Raw genomic sequence first — 22500 nt, 5'->3', positions numbered from 1 at the left:
CACTATTGAGATGTTACAACTAGGAAAGATCTGATTGGACATCAGTATTGAGACATCACAACTAGGAGAGATCTGATTGGACATCACTACTGAGATGTCACGACTGAGAGTAATCTGATTGGATGAACAACAACATCGAATGTGGGTTAATGTTAGGCTGTTATCGGCAGATCATTGACCAGCTTACCTTTTCTCCTTTGGGGCCAGGTGGGCCAGGGAAACCCTAAAGGGAGAGAAGAATACAATCAGTCAGTGTTCAAAGACCTAGAAAAATCCAAATCAAACACAGCCATGCTAATATGATGCTAATGCTAACATTCATAGCCATAGGGTATCATTTGAGAACCAGTCTAAGCTATAGTGTAAGTGATCTTGTGTTAATCTGGTCACTCACTCGGGGTCCATCTGATCCCTGGTTTCCTGGTGGGCCTTCAGGCCCTGAGGGGCCATTGGGACCCTGTGGGAAAGATAAGAGGAATATTGTGTATGTCACGAATATTCTGTTGTCACTCAGTCACGAACACACACATACACACACACACATACAAACATACACACACACACACGTGTGCATACACACCAGTAAACCAGGTGTTCCAGGGAATCCTTTATCTCCTTTCAGTGGGATGACTCCAATAACACCACCTGCATCTCCCTGGGAGTTAGACAACCAGATAGACAGACAGAGAGAGAGAAAGAGAGAGAGAGAAAGAGACAGAGAGAAAGAGACAGAGAGAAAGAGAAAGAGACAGAAAGAGAGAGAGAGAAAGAGACAGACAGAAAGAGAAAGAGACAGACAGATAGAAAGTGAAAGAGACAGACAGACAGAGAGAGAAAGAGACAGACAGACAGACAGACAGACAGACAGACAGACAGACAGACAGACAGACAGACAGACAGACACAGACACAGACACAGACAGACAGACAGACAGACAGACAGACAGACAGACAGACAGACAGACAGACGAAGGGGAGAGAGAGGGAGTGAGAAGGACAGAGAGGGGAAGGGGGAGAGAGAGAGCGGGGGAGAGTGAGGGAGAAAGAGAGAGAGGGGGAAGAGAGAGGGGGGAGAAAGAGAGAGAGATGGATAGAGAGAATGAGAGAGAGAAAGAGGGGAAGGGGGAAATGGAGAGGGAGAGAGAGAGTGGGGGGAGCAAGATGGGGGAGAGAGAGCGGGGGAGAGGGAGAAAGCGGGGGAGAGAAAGGGGAAGGGGGAGAGAGAGGGGGGAGAGAGAGAGACAGGTTAGGGAATGATACACTACACACAGAAGGACTGTTTTCTAAACCACACACATGCCTCAATATTCATTTCATCACTGACTAGTATAGCATTTATTTAGCTTTTAAAAGTCCTCCGTTTTTACTTACTTTCATTCCCATAAGTCCGGGGATACCCTGAGGAGAGAGAGAGTTGTAAATCTCATCCTGATTGAATGATAAATACATTTTATGAATCTTTATAACATATTCCAGTCTCGTGTCTTTTGTTTTGTTAATTAATATAGGTATAGTATGAAATGATGGTATAAGGTTAAGTATGTGGCAGTGTTGAAGTGAACATGGAACCATGTTGGCTGTGTTGATGACAAAGGATACTTACAGGAGGACCCTGCAGACCAGGGAACCCAGACAGTCCGTCTGTCCCTCGATCTCCCTGGAACACAGACACAGAGAGAGAGAGAGAGAGAGAGAGAGAGAGAGAGAGAGAGAGAGAGAGAGAGAGAGAGAGAGAGAGAGAGAGAGAGAGAGAGAGAGAGAGAGAGAGAGAGAGAGAGAGAGAGAGAGAGAGAGAGAGAGAGATGTCAGCTTGGACTGAGGATGGGTTGAGATCATGGCTTGGTAACAGGTGATAACAGTAAGTAGTTGGTGCTACACAGGTGTGTAACAGCAGAGAGTTGATGCTAAGCAGAATGCTCACCTTTGTTCCATTGCACCCTGGGATACCTGGCGATCCAGGGGGGCCGTCTTGTCCAGGGATGCCCTGTGGGGGAGAGGCGAGGACACACACAGGTAAGACATTTGTGTGGAAGGGAACGAGGCCTAAACAGTATGTTGGTATGTAAGGGTAAATAGTGGTTTACAGAGACATTAGAACGTACCGGAAGGCCTGGATTTCCTGGGAAGCCTGGCAAACCATTAGGACCCTGCAACACATCACATCACATCATTACAAACATCATTTACATTTGATAAATGTAGCAGATCCACTTTGTTTACATGTAGTCACATTCCAATAAGAAGGAAGAAGGACATCACCATTTATTATGGTAGACCAGACAGACAGAGGAAGGCCCCAAAATGACAATTGTCAGCCACCCAAGCCCTAGACTCTTCTCTCTGCTACCGCACGGCAAGCGGTACCAGTGCACCAAGTCTGGAACCAACAGGACCCTGAACACCTTCTACCCCAAAGCCAGAAGACTGCTACAAAAGACTACTAAATAGCTAATCAAATGGATAGCCAGACTACCTGCATTGACCCTTTTTTGTACTGACTCTCCTGCACTGACTCTTCTGCACTGACTCTCCTGCACAGACTCTCCTGCACTGACTCTCCTGCACAGACTCTCCTGCACAGACTCTCCTGCACAGACTCTCCTGCACAGACTCTCCTGCACAGACTCTCCTGCACAGACTCTCCTGCACAGACTCTCCTGCACTGACTCTCCTGCACAGACTCTCCTGCACAGACTCTCCTGCACAGACTCTCCTGCACAGACTCCTGCACAGACTCCTGCACTGACTCTCCTGCACAGACTCTCCTGCACATACTCTCCTGCACAGACTCTCCTGCACAGACTCTCCTGCACTGACTCTCCTGCACTGACTCTCCTGCACTGACTCTCCTGCACTGACTCTCCTGCACAGACTCTCCTGCACAGACTCCTGCACAGACTCTCCTGCACTAACTGTCTTGCACTAACTCTATGCACTCACACTGGATTCTACCCACACACTCACGGATTCTTACACTGATACCCCAACACAAACATACACACACGCTACATTTGCCCACACACATAACATGTACACACATAGATACTGACGCCACACACACACACATTTTCACTCACCACATACCCTGCTGCTACTGTCTATTATATTTCCTGTTGCCTAGTCACTTTACCCCATACCTATATGTACATACTGTAGCTACCTCAATTACATCGTACCCCTGCACATCGACTCAGTACTGGTACTCCCTGTATATAGCCATGTTATTTTTACTCGATATTGTTATTCGTTATTCACTGTGTATTTATTCCACTTTGTTTTTCCTACTTAATCTTTAACTCTGCGTTGTTGGAAAAGGTGGTCCAAACAAAAGCTAAAATGCTACAAGAAAGATAGACACTGGTTTCCAGACCAGCTGGGGTCTTCTCTGATAACATTATTATACTCACACGTGTTCCTTTCATCCCGGGAGTTCCAGACTCACCATACTCTCCCTGGGAAGAGACAAGGGACATTGAAGTGATATTAAGGTGATATAGAGAAGATATAGTCGTGACATTACTTATTTTTTGTGAATTTAAAAAAATATATATGTTATAATCATGGCAATTGTCATTATTGTGCTCTCCCAAGTCTGATCTTAGTGGGTGGGTGATACTGTGAAGGGGGTGTGGTCTGGAGCTGTCACTCACCTTAGGGCCCATCGGCCCAGCGGGTCCCTCATGGCCCTGCATGCCCGGGAACCCCATGTTGCCTTGGAGACCAGGAAACCCACGCTCACCCTACAGGAGACACAACAATAGTTAAGCAGAGTTGGTGAAGTTACCACAGAGGCTGGTCAGGTTCGTGCTTTTAAACATTATGGTTAGGTTTATCATCCTAAAATATATATATACAGTACCAGTCAAAAGTTTCTTATTTTTCTATTTTCTACATTGTATAATAATAGTGAAGACATCAAAACCATGAAATAGCATATATGGAATCATGTAGTAACCAAAAAAGTGTTAAACAAATCAAAATATATTTTACATTTGAGATTCTCAAAGTAGCCACCCATTGCCTTGATGACAGATTGCACACGCTCTCCACCAGCTTCATGAGGTAGTCAACTTGAATGCATATTAATTAACAGTTGTGCCTTGTTAAAAGTTAATTTGTGGAACTTCTTTCTTTCTTAATGTGTTTGAGCCAATCGGTTGTGTTGTGACAAGGAAGGGGTGGTATATAGAAGATAGCCCTATTTGGTAAAATACCAAGTCCATATTATGGCAAGAACAGCTCAAATAAGCAAAGAGAAACGACAGTCCATCATTACTTTAAGACATGAAGGTCAGTCAATTCGGAACATTTCAAGAACTTTGAAAGTTTCTTCAAGTGCAGTCGCAAAAACCATCAAGCGCTATGATGAAACTGGCTCTCATGAGGACCACCACAGGAAAGGAAGACCCAGAGTTACCTCTGCTGCAGAGGATAAGTTCATTAGAGTTACCGGCCTCAGAAATTGCAGCCCAAATAAATGCTTCACAGAGTTCAAGTAACAGACACATCTCAACATCAACTGTTCAGAGGAGACTGTGTGACTCAGGCCTTCACGGTTGAATTGCTGATGATCTGTGATTTATTTAGAATTCAAGGCACACTTAACCAGCATGGCTACCACAACATTCTGCAGGGATACGCCATCCCATCTGGTTTGCACTTAGTGGGACTATCATTTGTTTTTCAACAGGACAATGACCCAACACACCTCCAGGCTGTGTAAGGGCTATTTGACCAAGAAGGAGAGTGATGGAGTGTTGCATCAGATGACCTGGCCTCCACAATCACCCAACCTCAACCCAATTGAGATGGTTTGGGATGAGTGTGCAAAGCTGTAATCAAGGCAAAGGGTGGCTACTTTGACACTTTTTTGGTTACTACATGATTCCATATGTGTTATTTCATAGTTTTGATGTCTTCACTATTATCCTACAATGTAGAACATAGTAAAAATAAAGAAAAACCCTTGAATGAGTAGGTGTGTCCAAACTTTTGACTGGTACTGTATATAAACTCAGCAAAAAAAGAAACATCCCTGTTTCAGGGCCCTGTCTTTCAAAGATAATTCGTAAAAATCCAAATAACTTCATTGTAAAGGGTTTAAACACTGTTTCCCATGCTTGTTCAATGAACCAAAAAGAATTAATGAACATGCACCTGTGGAAAGGTCGTTAAGACACTAACAGCTTACAGACGGTAGGCAATTAAGGTCACAGTTATGAAAACTTAGGACACTAAAGAGGCCTTTCTACTGACTCTGAAAAACACCAAAAGAAAGATGCCCAGGGTCCCTGCTCATCTGTGTGAACGTGACTTAGGCATGCTGCAAGGAGGCATGAGGACTGCAGATGTGGTCAGGGATATAAATTGCAATGTCCGTACTGTGAGACGCCTAAGACAGCGCTACAGGGAGACAGGACGGACAGCTGATCGCCCTCGCAGTGGCAGACTACGTGTAACAACACCTGAACAGGATCGGTACATCCGAACATCACACCTGCGGGACAGGTACAGGATGGCAACAACAACTGCCCGAGTTACACCAGGAACGCACAATCCCTCCATCAGCGCTCAGACTGTCCGCAATAGGCTGAGAGAGGCTGGACTGAGTGCTTGTAGGCCTGTTGTAAGGCACGTCCTCACCAGACATCACCGGCAACAACGTCGCCTATGGGCACAAACCCACCGTTGCTGGACCAGACAGGACTGGCAAAAAGCGCTCTTCACTGACGAGTTGCGGTTTTGTATCACCAGGGGTGATGGTCGGATTCGCGTTTATCGTTGGAGGAATGAGCTTTACACCGAGGCCTGTACTCTGGAGCAGGATTGATTTGGAGGTGGAGGGTCCGTCATGGTCTGGTGCAGTGTGTCACAGCATCATCGGACTGAGCTTGTTGTCAATGCAGGCAATGTCAACGCTGTGCGTTACAGGGAAGACATCCTCCTCCCTCATGTGGTACCCTTCCTGCAGGCTCATCCTGACATGACCCTCCAGCATGACAATGTCACCAGCAAAACTGCTCGTTATGTGCGTGATTTCCTGCAAGACAGGAATGTCTGTGTTCTGCCATGGCCAGCGAAGAGCCCGGATCTCAATCCCATTGAGCATGTCTGGGACCTGTTGGATCAGAGGGTGAGGGCTAGGGCCATTCCCCCCAGAAATGTCCGGGAACTTGCAGGTGCCGTAGTGGAAGAGTGGGGTAACATCTCAAAGCAAGAACTGGCAAATCTGGTGCAGTCCATGAGGAGGAGATGCACTGCAGTACTTAATGCAGCTAGTGGCCACACCAGATACTGACTGTTACTTTTGATTTTGACCCCCCCCCCTTTGTTCAGGGACACATTATTCCATTTCTGTTAGTCACATATCTGCAGAACTTGTTCAGTTTATGTCTCAGTTGTTGAATCTTGTTATGTTCATACAAATATTTACACATGTTAAGTTTGCTGAAAATAAACACAGTTGACAGTGAGAGGGCGATTCTTTTTTTGCTGAGTTTATGAAGAGGATTAATGAGACAGTAATAGCTGATTGCTTCATGTGTTCCATCTATCTGCCACCAGATGGAGCCACAGTCCTTTCTCAGGCCAGGGTGGTCTGCTCTGACCAACAATGTATATTTACCCTCGATAGCTGATGCTATGTATTGCCCGCTGAGAGATTTTGAAGCCACAAGTCAGCCATATTGGCACTCCTCAGTAGGAGAGGTCCTCCAAATGAAATTCTACAGCTGTTCTATTAAATGTTTCATGGACAAAATGACATGTATTTAAGTATTTCTTTGTTTATACCTTAAGGAAAATGTTTTAAATATTTTTAAATGTTTTGTTTGTATGTTTAGCTGACATAATATAATGAATAAGTGTGCATTAAGGTGTCTGTAATATAATAAATGTGTCAAAAAATAATGTATATATTAACAAATGCATGTCTATAGCTTAAACATTTATTTTTTTACAACGGTGGCGGAGTGCCAAGATAAAGGCAATGTGGATTCAAAACAGGGCCCCTATAGATCATTTGGTGTACAGTGCATTCTGAAAGTATCCAAACCCCTTCACTTTTTCCACATTTGTTACGTTAAAGCCGTATTCTAAAATAGATTAGATAAAAAAATCCTCATCAATCTACACACAATACCCCATAATGACAAAGCGAAAACAGGTTGGAATTTATTTATTTTTTAAATACCTTATTTACATAAGTATTCAGACCCTTTGCTATGAGACTCGAAATTGAGCTCAGGTGCATCCTGTTTCCTTTGATCATCCTTGAGATGTTTCTAATTCTTGATTGGAGCCCACCTGTGGTAAATTCAATTGATTGGACATGATTTGGAAAAGCACATACCTGTCTATATAAGGTCCCACAATTGACAGTGATGTCAGAGAAAAAACCAAGCCATGAGGTCGAAGGAATTGTCCGTAGAGCTCAGAGACAAGATTGTGTCGAGGCACAGATCTGGTGAAGGGTACCAAAAAATATCTGCAGCATTGAAGGTCCCCAAGAACACAGTGGCCTCCATCATTCTTAAATGGAAGAAGTTTGGAACCATCAAGACTCTTCCTAGAGCTGACTGCCTGGTCAAACTGAGCAATGGGAAGAAGGGCCTTGGCCAGGGATGTGACCAAGAACCCGATGGTCACTCTGACAGAGCTCCAGAGTTCCTCTGTGGAGATGGGAGAACCTTCCAGAAGGACAACCATCTCTGTAGCACTCCACCAATCAGGCCTTTATGGTAGTGGCCAGACGGAAGCCACTCTTCAGTAAAAGGCACATGACATGACCATGAGAAACAAGATTCTCTGGTCTGATGAACCCAAGATTGGACTCTTTGGCCTGAATTCCAAGCGTCACGTCTGGAGGAAACCAGGCCCCACTCATCACCTGGCCAATACCATTCCTATGGTGAAGCATGGTGGTGGCAGCATCATACTGTGGGGATGTTTTTCAGCAGCAGGCACTGGGAGACTAGTCAGGATCGAGGGAAAGATGAACAGATCAAAGTACAGAGATCCTTGATAAAAACCTGCTCCAAAGTGCCCAGGACCTCAGACTGTGGCGAAGATTCACTTTCCAACAGAACAACGACCCTATGCACACAGCCAAGACAACACAGGAGTGGCTTCGGGACAAGTCTCTGAATGTCCTTGAGTGGCCCAGGAAGAGACCATACTTGAACCTGATCGAACATCTCTGGAGAGACCTGAAAATAGGTGTGCAGCAACGCTATCCATCCAACCTGACAGAGCTTGAGATGATCTGCAGAGAAGAATGGGAGAAACTCCACAAATACAGGTGTGCCACGCTTGTAGCGTCATACCCAATAAGACTGGAGGCTGTAATGGCTGCCACTGGTGCTTCAACAAAGTACTGAGTAAAGGGTCTGAATAGTATTTTTATTTTTAATACATTAGCAAACATTTTTGGAAACCTGTTTTTGCATAGTCATTATGTGGTATTGTGTGTAGATTGGTGAGGGGAAAAAACTATTTAATACATTTTCGAATAAGGCTGTAAAGTAACAAAATGTGGAAAAAGTCAAGGGGTCTGAATACTTTCCGAATGCACTGTATATATAGTTGAAGTCGGAAGTTTACATACACCTTAGCCAAATACATTAAAACTCAGTTTTAAACACTGACATTTAATCCTAGTAAAAATTCCCTGTCTTTGGTCAGTTAGAATCTCCACTTTATTTTAACCTGTTTTGGAGATTGGTTTCATGTGAAATGTGAGAATAATAGTAGAGAGAATGATTTATTTCAGCTTTTATTTCTTTCATCACATTCCCAGTGGGTCAGAAGTTTACATACACTCAATTAGTATTTGGTAGCATTGCCTTTTAAATTGTTTAACTTGGGTCAAACGTTTCGGGTAGCCTTCCACAAGCTTCCAACAATAAGTTGGGTGAATGTTGGCCCATTCCTCCTGACAGAGCTGGTGTAACTGAGTCAGGTTTGTAGGCCTCCTTGCTCGCACACGCTTTTTCAGTTCTGCCCACTATAGGATTGAGGTCAGGGCTTTGTGATGGCCACTCCAATACCTTGACTTTGTTGTCCTTGAGCCATTTTGCCACAACTTTGGAAGTATGCTTGGGGTCATTGTCCATTTGGAAGACCCATTTGTGACCAAGCTTTATCATCCTGACTGATGTCTTGAGATGTTGCTTCGATATATCCACATAATTTTCCTCCTCATGATGCCATCTATTTTGTGACGTGCACCAGTCCCTCCTGCAGCAAAGCACCCCCACAACATGATGCTGCCGCCCCCGTGCTTCACGGTTGGGATGGTGTTCTTCGGCTTGCAAGCCTCGCCCTTTTGCATCCAAACATAACGATGGTCATTATGGCCAAACAGTTCTATTTTTGTTTCATCAGACCAGAGGACATTTCTCCAAAAAGTACGATCTTTGTCCCCATGTGCAGTTGCAAACCGTAGTCTGGCTTTTTTATGGCGGAGCAGTGGCTACTTCCTTGCTGAGCGGTCTTTCAGGTTATGACGATATAGGACTCGTTTTACTGTGGATATAGATAATTTTGTACCTGTTTCCTCCAGCATCTTCACAAGGTCCTTTGCTGTTGTCCTGGGATTGATTTGCACTTTTCGCCCCAAAGTACGTTCATCTCTAGGAGACAGAACGCGTCTCCTTCCTGAGCGGTATGACGGCTGCGTGGTCCCATGGTGTTTATACTTGCATACTATTGTTTGTACAGATGAACGTGGTACCTTGAGGCATTTGGAAATTGCTCCCAAGGATGAACCAGACTTGTGGAGTTCTACCTTTTTTTTCTGAGGTCTTGGCTGATTTCTTTTGATTTTCCCATGATGTCAAGCAAAGAGGCACTGAGTTTGAAGGTAGGCCTTGAAATACATCCACAGATACACCTCCAATTGACTCAAATTATGTCAATTAGCCTATCAGAAGCCTCTAAAGCCATGACATCATTTTCTGGAAATTTTCCAAGCTGTTTAAAGGCACAGTCAACTTAGTGTATGTAAACTTCTGACCCACTGGAATTGTGACACAGTGAATTATAAGTGAAATAATCTGTCTGTAAACAATTACTTGTGTCATGCACAAAGTAGATGTCCTAACCGACTTGCCAAAACTATAGTTTGTTTGCAAGAAATGTGTGGAGTGGTTGAAGAACAAGATTTAATGACTCCAACTTAAGTGTATGTAAACTTCCGACTTCAACTGTATAAATCATTGGCTCTTGCCAGTTGAACTACATTCTGAGCTGCCAAGAGTGAAAGACAGGGAACTAGAAGGGAGAGGAAGCATGGGAAAAAAGTGGTATTTGGAGCCCTTTTTGTGTCTGTCTTTCTTAAGGCGTCAGCATGCTTGGGGTCGGCTGACCACGCTCCCCTAAACGACCTACGCTTGAAAAACGAGAAAAAAGTGTCAATAGTACAGTTTATCTACACTTCCTCAAAATAGTCCGAATGAATCTAAGAAATCTGTCATTCTGACGTTTTTGTAGAAGAAATCTTAGTCGCTTCCATCTAACTAAGATGTTTTGTACAGTGTTTCTCAAGTGATTTTTTGTAGTTGTTGCATGAATACGATTCGTTTCTCATTGAAGAACATAGTTGAATAATCCCCACTGTTGACCAATCACTGACAAAGGGGCGTAGACTTTTAAAATGTTGTGTGCAAGAAAACCAAAATGAACAAAAACGTCACAAAATGCAATCATAATACATGGACTGTTCTGTTTTGAATGGGAAGCTGATGCCTTTACTCTCTCGCCCTGCTGCCTCTTTCTTCTACCTCCATCCCTCCATTCCTAAAGCTCACAAACATAACGTTCTGGGCCATGGCAACCAGGACACGGGCTGGTTGCCAAAGGAACAGAACCCCCGTCGTGGGCGACAGGAAGTGACATCATCATAGTGAACATATGCAGGGAGAATTGAAACAGCGGTTGATTTGCTAGTCTTCAACACCTTTCAACAGAGACTGGGACATGAGGTATGACCTCACCAGGCTCAGCCTGTCAGTCAGTCAGTACAGGCCTGGCTCCAGAGAACACACAGCACACAGTAGTCCTTTGTGAACAATCTCTGTCTGGCTACTGTTTCTTGAACACAGATAAGACACTGTTGCTAGGTTCTAATGTGTGTGAGAAAATACACATAGAGTAGCAACGCAATTGTTGTTTTCTGAGCTCCCTGAGAAGGTGCTGCTGTCATTGTGTCCTTGTTACTGGAAGATAACAAAGGCCGTGTCTGTAGATCTTCTTAGAAACGTTTAACCACAATTAGAAACACTGCATGATTGCTGGATTTACTTGTACAGTGTATTACTGTTTCAAGAGTGGATTAGAGATTGTTTGGTCCGGTAGGATGCCGATCTCAGCCCAGCTGTGTGGCCGGACATGCTCTAATTCCGCCTGATTCCAGTCCGTCTCCATCCTGATCCCTGCTCCGTGTTGGCCCTCTGCTCCTCCGTTTTACAGCCAGGACTACTAAGTCCCACTGGGCTGACCCCTGACCCCTAACCCCTAACCCGGAACCCACAAACAATGCTCTGCCACGCCCCTTTGAGCCTATCAGGGATTCTGGACTGTTGAAGTTTTACAATCTGTAGTTTCTTGGTGGGGATCTTAGAGAGAGTAGGTGAGAGAAGACAACCAATATGAAACTGGTAGACAATGAGGAACTGATGGGTAGAATGCTCACCTTTGCTCCTTTCACTCCACTGCAGTCACATTTTCCTTCACATGATGACCCAGAGCACCCCTACAGTTAGAGAGAGAGAGAGAGAGAGAGAGAGAGAGAGAGAGAGAGAGAGAGAGAGAGAGAGAGAGAGAGAGAGAGAGAGAGAGAGAGAGAGAGAGAGAGAGAGAGAGAGAGAGAGAGAGAGAGAGAGAGAGAGAGAGAGAGAGAGAGAGAGAGAGAGAGAGAGAGAGAAAGTCCATATTACAGTCATTACATAGACATCAGTAACCAAGTATAGACTGAGACAGCATTGTACACCAGAGGGCAACATAATCCCCCCTAGTATTCCAACGCTTTCTGATTTATCTGCCCATGTCAGAGAGGCTACAAACAACAAACACCGACATGCTAACACACACACATACACACACAGTGTGAACCAGGATCATTCATTTGATCAGTTCAGGAGATAAAGGTGGTGTTAACTGCTGTCATTTGCTTTTCAACTCTGTAGCGGCTGTCCTGCAGCAATCCTACCAGGCAGTTACCAACATGACAGTTTACCAGCTGGCCTCACTACTCTCTCAACGGGATCCCCTCTCCCTCCTCTCCTCTATCCAACCCTCCCCTTCTCTATTCTCCCTCCCCTTCCCTCTCCCTCCCCTCCCCTTCCCTCTTCTCCCTCGCCTCCCCCTCCCCTTCCCTCTCCCTCCCCTCCCCTTCCTTCTTCTCCCTCCTCTCTCACTCCCCTCTCCCTCCTTTACCCTTCCCTCTCCCTCCCCTCCCCTTCCCTCTTCTCCCTCCCCTTCCCTCTTCTCCCTCCCCTCTCCCTCCCCTCCCCTTCTCTTTCCTCCCTGCCCTCCCCTTCCCTTTTCTCCCTCCCCTCTTCGTCCTCTCCCTCCCTTTCCTGCCCCTCCCCTCTTCTCCCATTCACACCTCTCCCTCCCCTCCCCTCCTCTCCCCTTCCTTCCCCTCCCTCCCGCCTTTCCTTCCTCTCTCCCTTCTCTCCCTCTTTCCCTCTTCCTCCCCTACTCCCCTCTCCCAGGGACTAGAGCCTGGGACCTGGCCTGTACTCTTCCTCTCTTCTCTTCCCTCCCTCCCTCTATCATCCAGCTGTTCCTTTGTTTCTTGTCAGAGTTCTGTCAGGCAGGACAGGCCGGAGTCTATCAACTGACACTGGGTCTACACTGTGGACAAGTCTACAGAGAACACAGGAGCAGTACCTCCTAAACACACACACACACACACACACACACACACACACACACACACACACACACACACACACACACACACACACACACACACACACACACACACACACACACACACACACACACACACACACACACACAGTCTATTCTCCATTATCTACCCCTCACTTCCTTTCTCAATACCCGTTCACTCCCCACTCCTTCCCTCTCACACAGCCTTGCTTCTCCTCCATCTCATGTCCTGGATGGATCAATGTGTAGGTTCTGCTGCTGTTGATATGAGAACCCTGGGAAACATGGGAATTAGTCACCCTCTACAAGTCAATCCAGGATGGATCTACACCCTGCTCTCCCCACTATCCTCATCCTCATTCTGAATTCACTGTGCATGTGTGGTCTGCAGCAAGTCACCCTCTCTTCTTCATAAAATCACTCTCTTTCTCCCACTCCTTCTTTCTCCATCTTTCTCTCCACATCCCTCTCTCTCGTGTTTTTATAGAGATTTCACTAGATGTCCTGCTAATGTACCGGAGGTAGAGTGAGCACCTGCTTTAGATCAGATCATAACAGAGAGAGAGAGAGAGAGAGAGAGAGAGAGAGAGAGAGAGAGAGAGAGAGAGAGAGAGAGAGAGAGAGAGAGAGAGAGAGAGAGAGAGAGAGAGAGAGAGAGAGAGAGAGAGAGAGAGAGAGAGAGAGAGAGAGCAGAGAGAGAGAGAGAGAGAAAGCAAGAGAGAGAGAGAGAGAGAGAGAGAAAGCAAGAGAGAGAGAGCAAGAGAGAGAGAGAGAGAGAGAGAGAGAGAGAGAGAGAGAGAGAGAGAGAGAGAGAGAGAGAGAGAGAGAGAGAGAGAGAGAGAGATTTTGACCCCAATAACTACCGTGGAATATGCGTCAACAGTAACCTTGGGAAAATACTCTGCATTATCATTAACAGCAGACTCGTACATTTCCTCAATGAAAACAATGTACTGAGCAAATGTCAAATTGGCGAGAGAGAGAGAGAGAGAGAGAGAGAGAGAGAGAGAGAGAGAGAGAGAGCCAGAGAGAGAGGAGAGAGAGAGGAGAGAGAGAGAGAGAGAGAGAGAGAGAGAGAGAGAGAGAGAGAGAGAGAGAGAGAGAGAGAGAGAGAGAGAGAGAGAGAGAGAGAGAGAGACTGTAATGAACTAACTGTGTACATGTGTTATTTGTAATGGCACCATCCACTATAGCTCATAATAGCTCAGATATTGACATTTTATTTAGTCTGACACAGAAGCAACTAGAGTCAGTGATCAATCATTCTTCCACCTGTTCTCACTCTGTTTCTCCTTTTCTCTCTGCATCCCACTCTCTTTCAATTCAATTCAATTCAATTCAATTCAAGGGGCTTTATTGGCATGGGAAACATGTGTTAACATTGCCAAAGCAAGTGAGGTAGGTAATATACAAAAGTCAAATAAACAATAAAAATGAACAGTAAACATTACACATACAGAAGTTTCAAAACAATAAAGACATTACAAATGTCATATTATATATATGCAGTGTTGTAACAATGTACAAATGGTTAAAGCACACAAGTTAAAATAAATAAACATAAATATGGGTTGTATTTACAGTGGTGTTTGTTCTTCACTGGTTGCCCTTTTCTTGTGGCAACAGGTCACAAATCTTGCTGCTGTGATGGCACACTGTGGAATTTCACCCAGTAGATATGGGAGTTTATCAAAATTGGATTTGTTTTCGAATTCTTTGTGGATCTGTGTAATCTGAGGGAAATATGTCTCTCTAATATGGTCATACATTGGGCAGGAGGTTAGGAAGTGCAGCTCAGTTTCCACCTCATTTTGTGGGCAGTGTGCACATAGCCTGTCTTCTCTTGAGAGCCATGTCTGCCTACGGCGGCCTTTCTCAATAGCAAGGCTATGCTCACTGAGTCTGTACATAGTCAAAGCTTTCCTTAAGTTTGGGTCAGTCACAGTGGTCAGGTATTCTGCCACTGTGTACTCTCTGTTTAGGGCCAAATAGCATTCTAGTTTGCTCTGTTTTTTTGTTAATTCTTTCCAATGTGTCAAGTAATTATCTTTTTGTTTTCTCATGATTTGGTTGGGTCTAATTGTGCTGTTGTCCTGGGGCTCTGTGGGGTGTGTTTGTGTTTGTGAACAGAGCCCTAGGACCAGCTTGCTTAGGGGACTCTTCTCCAGGTTCATCTCTCTGTAGGTGATGGCTTTGTTATGGAAGGTTTGGGAATCGCTTCCTTTTAGGTGGTTGTAGAATTTAACGGCTCTTTTCTGGATTTTGATAATTAGTGGGTATCGGCCTAATTCTGCTCTGCATGCATTATTTGGTGTTCTACGTTGTACACGGAGGATATTTTTGCAGAATTCTGCATGCAGAGTCTCAATTTGGTGTTTGTCCCATTTTGTGAAATCTTGGTTGGTGAGCGGACCCCAGACCTCACAGAGTGTGTTTAGAATTTCTAGTGTAAGAGTGATAAAGGGCAATGGGCTCTATGACTGATTCAAGTATTTTTAGCCAGATCCTAATTGGTATGTTGAAATTTATGTTCCTTTTGATGGCATAGAAGGCCCTTCTTGCCTTGTCTCTCAGATCGTTCACAGCTTTGTGGAAGTTACCTGTGGTGCTGATGTTTAGGCCGAGGTATGTATAGTTTTTTGTGTGCTCTAGGGCAACGGTGTCTAGATGGAATTTGTGGTCCTGGTGACTGGACCTTTTTTGGAACACCATTATTTTTGGTCTTACTGAGATTTACTGTCAGGGACCAGGTCTGACAGAATCTGTGCAGAAGATCTAGGTGCTGCTGTAGGCCCTCCTTGGTTGGTGACAGAAGCACCAGATCATCAGCAAACAGTAGACATTTGACTTCGGATTCTAGTAGGGTGAGACCGGGTGCTGCAGACTGTTCTAGTGCCCGCGCCAATTCGTTGATATATATGTTGAAGAGGGTGGGGCTTAAGCTGCATCCCTGTCTCACCCCACGACCCTGTGTGAAGAAATGTGTGTGTTTTTTGCCAATTTTAACCGCACACTTGTTGTTTGTGTACATGGATTTTATAATGTCGTATGTTTTACCCCCAACACCACTTTCCATCAATTTGTATAGCAGACCCTCATGCCAAATTGAGTCGAAGGCTTTTTTGAAATCAACAAAGCATGAGAAGACTTTGCCTTTGTTTTGGTTTGTTTGGTTGTCAATTAGGGTGTGTAGGGTGAATACATGGTCTGTTGTACGGTAATTTGGTAAAAAGCCAATTTGACATTTGCTCAGTACATTGTTTTCATTGAGGAAATGTACGAGTCTGCTGTTAATGATAATGCAGAGTATTTTCCCAAGGTTACTGTTGACGCATATTCCACGGTAGTTATTGGGGTCAAATTTGTCTCCACTTTTGTGGATTGGGGTGATCAGTCCTTGGTTCCAAATATTGGGGAAGATGCCAGAGCTAAGGACGATGTTAAAGAGTTTTAGTATAGCCAATTGGAATTTGTTGTCTGTATATTTGATCATTTCATTAAGGATACCATCAACACCACAGGCCTTTTTGGGTTTGAGGGTTTTTATTTTGTCCTGTAACTCATTCAAGGTAATTGGAGAATCCAATGGGTTCTGGTAGTCTTTAATAGTTGATTCTAGGATTTGTATTTGATCATGTATATGTTTTTGTTCTTTATTCTTTGTTATAGAGCCAAAAAGATTGGAGAAGTGGTTTACCCATACATCTCCATTTTGGATAGATAATTCTTCGTGTTGTTGTTTGTTTAGTGTTTTCCAATTTTCCCAGAATTGGTTAGAGTCTATGGAGTCTTCAATTACATTGAGCTGATTTCTGACGTGCTGTTCCTTCTTTTTCCGTAGTGTATTTCTGTATTGTTTTAGTGATTCGCCATAGTGAAGGCGTAGACTCAGGTTTTCCGGGTCTCTATGTTTTTGGTTGGACAGGTTCCTCAATTTATTTCTTAGATTTTTGCATTCTTTATCAAACCATTTGTCATTGTTGTTCATTTTCTTCGGTTTTCTATTTGAGATTTTTAGATTTGATAGGGAAGCTGAGAGGTCAAATATACTGTTAAGATTTTCTACTGCCAAGTTTACACCTTCACTATTGCAGTGGAACATTTTACCCAGGAAGTTGTCTAAAAGGGATTGAATTTGCTGTTGCCTAATTGTTTTTTGGTAGGTTTCCAAACTGCATTCCTTCCATCTATAGCATTTCTTAATGTTACTCAGTTCCTTTGGCTTTGATGCCTCATGATTGAGTATTGCTCTGTTCAAGTAGACTGTGATTTTGCTGTGGTCTGATAGGGGTGTCAGTGGGCTGACTGTGAACGCTCTGAGAGACTCTGGGTTGAGGTCAGTGATAAAGTAGTCTACAGTGCTACTGCCAAGAGATGAGCTATAGGTGAACCTACCATAGGAGTCCCCTCGAAGCCTACCATTGACTATGTACATACCCAGCGTGCGACAGAGCTGCAGAGCTGCATCTTTCTCTGTCTCCCACTCTATCGCTTTCCCTCCATCCTCCTGTTAGACAAAACCTCTCCATCTTCCTCTGATCAGACATTCCAGCAGGCTCTTCACACTACTGAGACGCCCCGACCCTCTAATCCAGAACACACTCTGACACGCATGACGAGAGAATGTCTCCACGTGTGTGCATGTGTGTGAATGTGTGTGAATGTGTGTGAATGTGTGTGAATGTGTGTGCGCGCAAGTGTGCTTGTTCATGTCTGTCCGTTCCATCCTGTTATGTTCCACACTCTGCCATTCTGTGATGTCTGTTACAGCTCTCCAACCACAACATGCTATCTGACAGGAGATCAAAGGAAGTGGAGTGTCTTTCATCCCGTTTTTGTTATGCCTTCTTAGTCCGTTACACATCTCTCTAAACCCAAACACCAGATGGGTGAGATGGCAGGCAGACTAAACTGACTTCTAGTTAATGGCCTGTGCTGCTGGAGAGAGAGCTGGGGCTGATTCAGTATCTGGTCCTATGTAAAAAGGGATCTTAAGATGGCGATATCGCCTACATTCCCAGGTGTATAGGTCAATGGGGAGTATTGTGACTAACAGAAAGCAGGTGAATGTATAAACCATCTCTCTGTGTGTGTCTGGAATGTTTTCCACTGGTTTAGTCATGAGGTCAACAGGCGTGCAGGGATGAAATGAGTGTTAACATGATGAGAAAGGAGGATATTAGGAATGAAATAATGTTAAAAGATAGGAGGTAAAGATTCTCTATGAGTCTTGACTTGGCTGTAGTGATGCCATTTTCCCGGAACTAGCGGTTGCCTGCATACTCAAACACTGAACAGACAATCCAACAGATACCAAGCAGACTTCAAGAGACTAAAAAACTGTTTCTGAGGAGAGGAGAGGAGAGGAGAGGAGAGGAGAGGAGAGGAGAGGAGAGGAGAGGAGAGGAGAGGAGAGGAGAGGAGAGGAGAGGAGAGGAGAGGAGAGGAGAGGAGAGGAGAGGAAAGGTTCCTGGATGTTGAGAGGAGTGTAATGGGTTTCTAGGTATACAGTACACAATGACTCCCAGGTCTGGAGTGGTTCAAAGAAACACCTCAACAGAAACCACACAGGTCTGTGAACATGTGACTGTCTAGCATGTTTATGCTTGTGTATCTGTCTGTCAAACCTGTGGAGTTCCAGATGTTTTCTATGTATATATGAAAGTTATATGAAAGTTTTTATGTGCATGCCTGTAGCATATTGCGTGTGTGTGTGTGTGTTTGTTTCTGTGTGTATGTATGAGTGGGTTATTGTGGATGTGAGTGTGTGTCTGTGAGTGTTTAATCCATGGTCTATGCTGGACAGGGCCAATGGGCTCCAATGTTTGTTTAGAAACAGACAGATAGCATCTCAAAGTGTCAGCAGAGAGAGAGAGAGAGAGAGAGAGAGAGAGAGAGAGAGAGAGAGAGAGAGAGAGAGAGAGAGAGAGAGAGAGAGAGAGTCAGTATAGCAGTAAGGAACTGTGATAGGACCAGAGTATTGTAGGAAGGATATGTGATAGGACCAGAGTATAGTAGGAAGGAACTGTGATTGGACCAGATTATAGTAGGAAGGATATGTGATAGGACCAGAGTATAGTATGAAGGAACTGTGATAGGACCAGAGTATAGTATGACGGAACTGTGATAGGACCAGAGTATAGCAGGAAGGATCTGTGATAGGACCAGAGTATAGTATGAAGGAACTGTGATAGGACCAGAGTATAGTAGGAAGGATCTGTTATAGGACCAGAGTATAGTAGGAAGGAACTGTGATAGGACCAGAGTATAGTAGGAAGGAACTGTGATAGGACCAGAGTATAGTAGGAAGGAACTGTGATAGGACCAGAGTATAGTAGGAAGGATATGTGGTAGGACCAGCGTATAGTAGGAAGGAACTGTGATAGGACCAGCGTATAGTAGGAAGGAACTGTGATAGGACCAGAGTATAGTAGGAAGGAACTGTGATAGGACCAGAGTATAGTAGGAAGGAACTGTGATAGGACCAGAGTATAGTATAAAGGAACTGTGATAGGACCAGAGTATAGTATGACGGAACTGTGATAGGACCAGAGTATAGCAGGAAGGATCTGTGATAGGACCAGAGTATAGTATGAAGGAACTGTGATAGGACCAGAGTATAGTAGGAAGGATCTGTGATAGGACCAGAGTATAGTAGGAAGGAACTGTGATAGGACCAGAGTATAGTAGGAAGGAACTGTGATAGGACCAGAGTATAGTAGGAAGGAACTGTGATAGGACCAGAGTATAGTAGGAAGGATATGTGGTAGGACCAGCGTATAGTAGGAAGGAACTGTGATAGGACCAGCGTATAGTAGGAAGGAACTGTGATAGGACCAGAGTATAGTAGGAAGGAACTGTGATAGGACCAGAGTATAGTAGGAAGGAACTGTGATAGGACCAGAGTATAGTAGGAGGAACTGTGATTGGACCAGAGTATAGTAGGAAGGAACTGTGATAGGACCAGAGTATAGTAGGAAGGAACTGTGATAGGACCAGAGTATAGTAGGAAGGAACTGTGATAGGACCAGAGTATAGTAGGAAGGAACTGTGATAGGACCAGAGTATAGTAGGAAGGAACTGTGATAGGACCAGAGTATAGTAGGAAGGAACTGTGATAGGACCAGAGTATAGTAGGAAGGAACTGTGATAGGACCAGAGTATAGTAGGAAGGATATGTGATAGGACCAGAGTATAGTAGGAAGGATATGTGATAGGACCAGAGTATAGTAGGAAGGAACTGTGATAGGACCAGAGTATAGTAGGAAGGAACTGTGATAGGACCAGAGTATAGTAGGAAGGAACTGTGATAGGACCAGAGTATAGTAGGAAGGAACTGTGATAGGACCAGAGTATAGTAGGAAGGAACTGTGATAGGACCAGAGTATAGTAGGAAGGAACTGTGATAGGACCAGAGTATAGTAGGAAGGAACTGTGATAGGACCAGACTATAGTAGGAAGGAACTGTGATAGGACCAGAGTATAGTATGAAGGAACTGTGATAGGACCAGAGTATAGTAGGAAGGAACTGTGATTGGACCAGATTATAGTAGGAAGGAACTGTGATAGGACCAGAGTATAGTAGGAAGGAACTGTGATTGGACCAGATTATAGTAGGAAGGAACTGTGATAGGACCAGAGTATAGTAGGAAGGAACTGTGATAGGACCAGAGTATAGTAGGAAGGAACTGTGATAGGACCAGAGTATAGTAGGAAGGAACTGTGATAGGACCAGAGTATAGTAGGAAGGAACTGTGATAGGACCAGATTATAGTAGGAAGGAACTGTGATAGGACCAGAGTATAGTAGAAATGAACTGTGATTGGACCAGAGTATAGTAGGAAGGAACTGTGATATGACCAGAGTATAGTAGGAAGGAACTGTGATAGGACCAGAGTATAGTAGGAAGGAACTGTGATAGGACCAGAGTATAGTAGGAATGAACTGTGATTGGACCAGAGGTAGAAATATCTACAAGCTTTGTGTGGATTCATGTTGGGGGATTCGACTACTTGGCCATTTGGCTTAATCCCAAGAGTTTAGCCCAGTTCAACACTTTCCAATTGTTGTCTTCTAATGTCACTACTCAGAAAGAAATGCTATTCTCATAAACTATGTATACTGAGGAGAGGAGATGGAAATAAGAGAAGAGAGTGGAGAGGGGCTGGTGAGTAATGTTTATGCTCTATATTAGAGGGCTGGGGGAGAGAGTGGAGAGGGGCTGGTGAGTAATGTTTATGCTCTATATTAGAGGGCTGGGAGGGAGAGTGGAGAGGGGCTGGTGAGTAATGTTTATGCTCTATATTAGAGAGCTGGGAGGGAGAGTGGAGAGGGGCTGGTGAGTAATGTTTATGCTCTATATTAGAGGGCTGGGAGGGAGAGTGGAGAGGGGCTGGTGAGTAATGTTTATGCTCTATATTAGAGGGCTGGGGGAGAGAGTGGAGAGGGGCTGGTGAGTAATGTTTATGCTCTATATTAGAGGGCTGGGAGGGAGAGTGGAGAGGGGCTGGTGAGTAATGTTTATGCTCTATATTAGAGGGCTGGGGGAGAGAGTGGAGAGATGCTAAGGGTTCTCACGTCCATATAAAACAGGGTTTCGGATCAATCAGTCGGGGTCTCAACTTACTATTGACAGTTAGAATAGTAGAATACACAAGATGCAGTTTCGAAATGTGGTCGTGCATCAGCAGTTTTTCTCTTGTTATGTCAGTCACTGACAGTACCTCAATAAGCCCATGTCAGCTCAAATGAGAGAGAGAGAGAGAGAGAGAGAGAGAGAGAGAGAGAGAGAGAGAGAGAGAGAGAGAGAGGAGAGAGACAGAGAGAGAGAGACAGAGAGAGAGAACGAGAGAGAGAGAGAGAGAGAGAGACAGAGAGACAGAGAGAGAGACAACAAATTCCAATTGGCTATACTAAAACTCTTTAACATCGTCCTTAGCTCTGGCATCTTCCCCAATATTTGGAACCAAGGACTGATCACCCCAATCCACAAAAGTGGAGACAAATTTGACCCCAATAACTACCGTGGAATATGCGTCAACAGTAACCTTGGGAAAATACTCTGCATTATCATTAACAGCAGACTCGTACATTTCCTCAATGAAAACAATGTACTGAGCAAATGTCAAATTGGCTTTTTACCAAATTACCGTACAACAGACCATGTATTCACCCTACACACCCTAATTGACAACCAAACAAACCAAAACAAAGGCAAAGTCTTCTCATGCTTTGTTGATTTCAAAAAAGCCTTCGACTCAATTTGCAATGAGGGTCTGCTTTTCAAATTGATGGAAAGTGGTGTTGGGGGTAAAACATACGACATTATAAAATCCATGTACACAAACAACAAGTGTGCGGTTAAAATTGGCAAAAAACACACACATTTCTTCACACAGGGTCGTGGGGTGAGACAGGGATGCAGCTTAAGCCCCACCCTCTTCAACATATATATCAACGAATTGGCGCGGGCACTAGAACAGTCTGCAGCACCCGGCCTCACCCTACTAGAATCCGAAGTCAAATGTATACTGTTTGCTGATGATCTGGTGCTTCTGTCACCAACCAAGGAGGGCCTACAGCAGCACCTAGATCTTCTGCACAG

At 44.4% G+C, this 22500-nt stretch overlaps 2 protein-coding genes across 3 annotated transcripts in view; one reads left to right on the top strand and one right to left on the bottom strand.

The window, feature by feature from the left end:
* The window catches only part of LOC139546419 (collagen alpha-1(IV) chain-like), a 91789-nt gene that overhangs the window by 24284 nt on the left and 45005 nt on the right, over nt 1-22500 (bottom strand). For both annotated transcript variants that reach the window (XM_071354787.1, XM_071354786.1), the window contains 10 exons: nt 11692-11751; nt 3650-3739; nt 3407-3451; nt 2102-2146; nt 1921-1983; nt 1603-1656; nt 1371-1397; nt 581-655; nt 395-457; nt 188-223 (listed from right to left, as the gene is read on the bottom strand). In XM_071354787.1, the coding sequence (XP_071210888.1) occupies nt 188-223; nt 395-457; nt 581-655; nt 1371-1397; nt 1603-1656; nt 1921-1983; nt 2102-2146; nt 3407-3451; nt 3650-3739; nt 11692-11751 (558 nt within the window). The remainder of the gene's footprint in view (nt 1-187; nt 224-394; nt 458-580; nt 656-1370; nt 1398-1602; nt 1657-1920; nt 1984-2101; nt 2147-3406; nt 3452-3649; nt 3740-11691; nt 11752-22500) is intronic.
* The window catches only part of LOC139547248 (octapeptide-repeat protein T2-like), a 23401-nt gene continuing 21736 nt past the window's right edge, over nt 20836-22500 (top strand). Inside the window, exon 1 of the mRNA XM_071356313.1 lies at nt 20836-20857. Coding sequence (XP_071212414.1) covers nt 20836-20857 — 22 coding nt within the window. The remainder of the gene's footprint in view (nt 20858-22500) is intronic.

Source organism: Salvelinus alpinus, chromosome 20 (assembly GCF_045679555.1).
Source record: "Salvelinus alpinus chromosome 20, SLU_Salpinus.1, whole genome shotgun sequence".
NCBI lineage: Eukaryota > Metazoa > Chordata > Actinopteri > Salmoniformes > Salmonidae > Salvelinus > Salvelinus alpinus.
The sequence above is the reverse complement of the archived record's forward strand: the minus strand, read 5'-3'. Positions and strand labels throughout refer to the sequence as shown.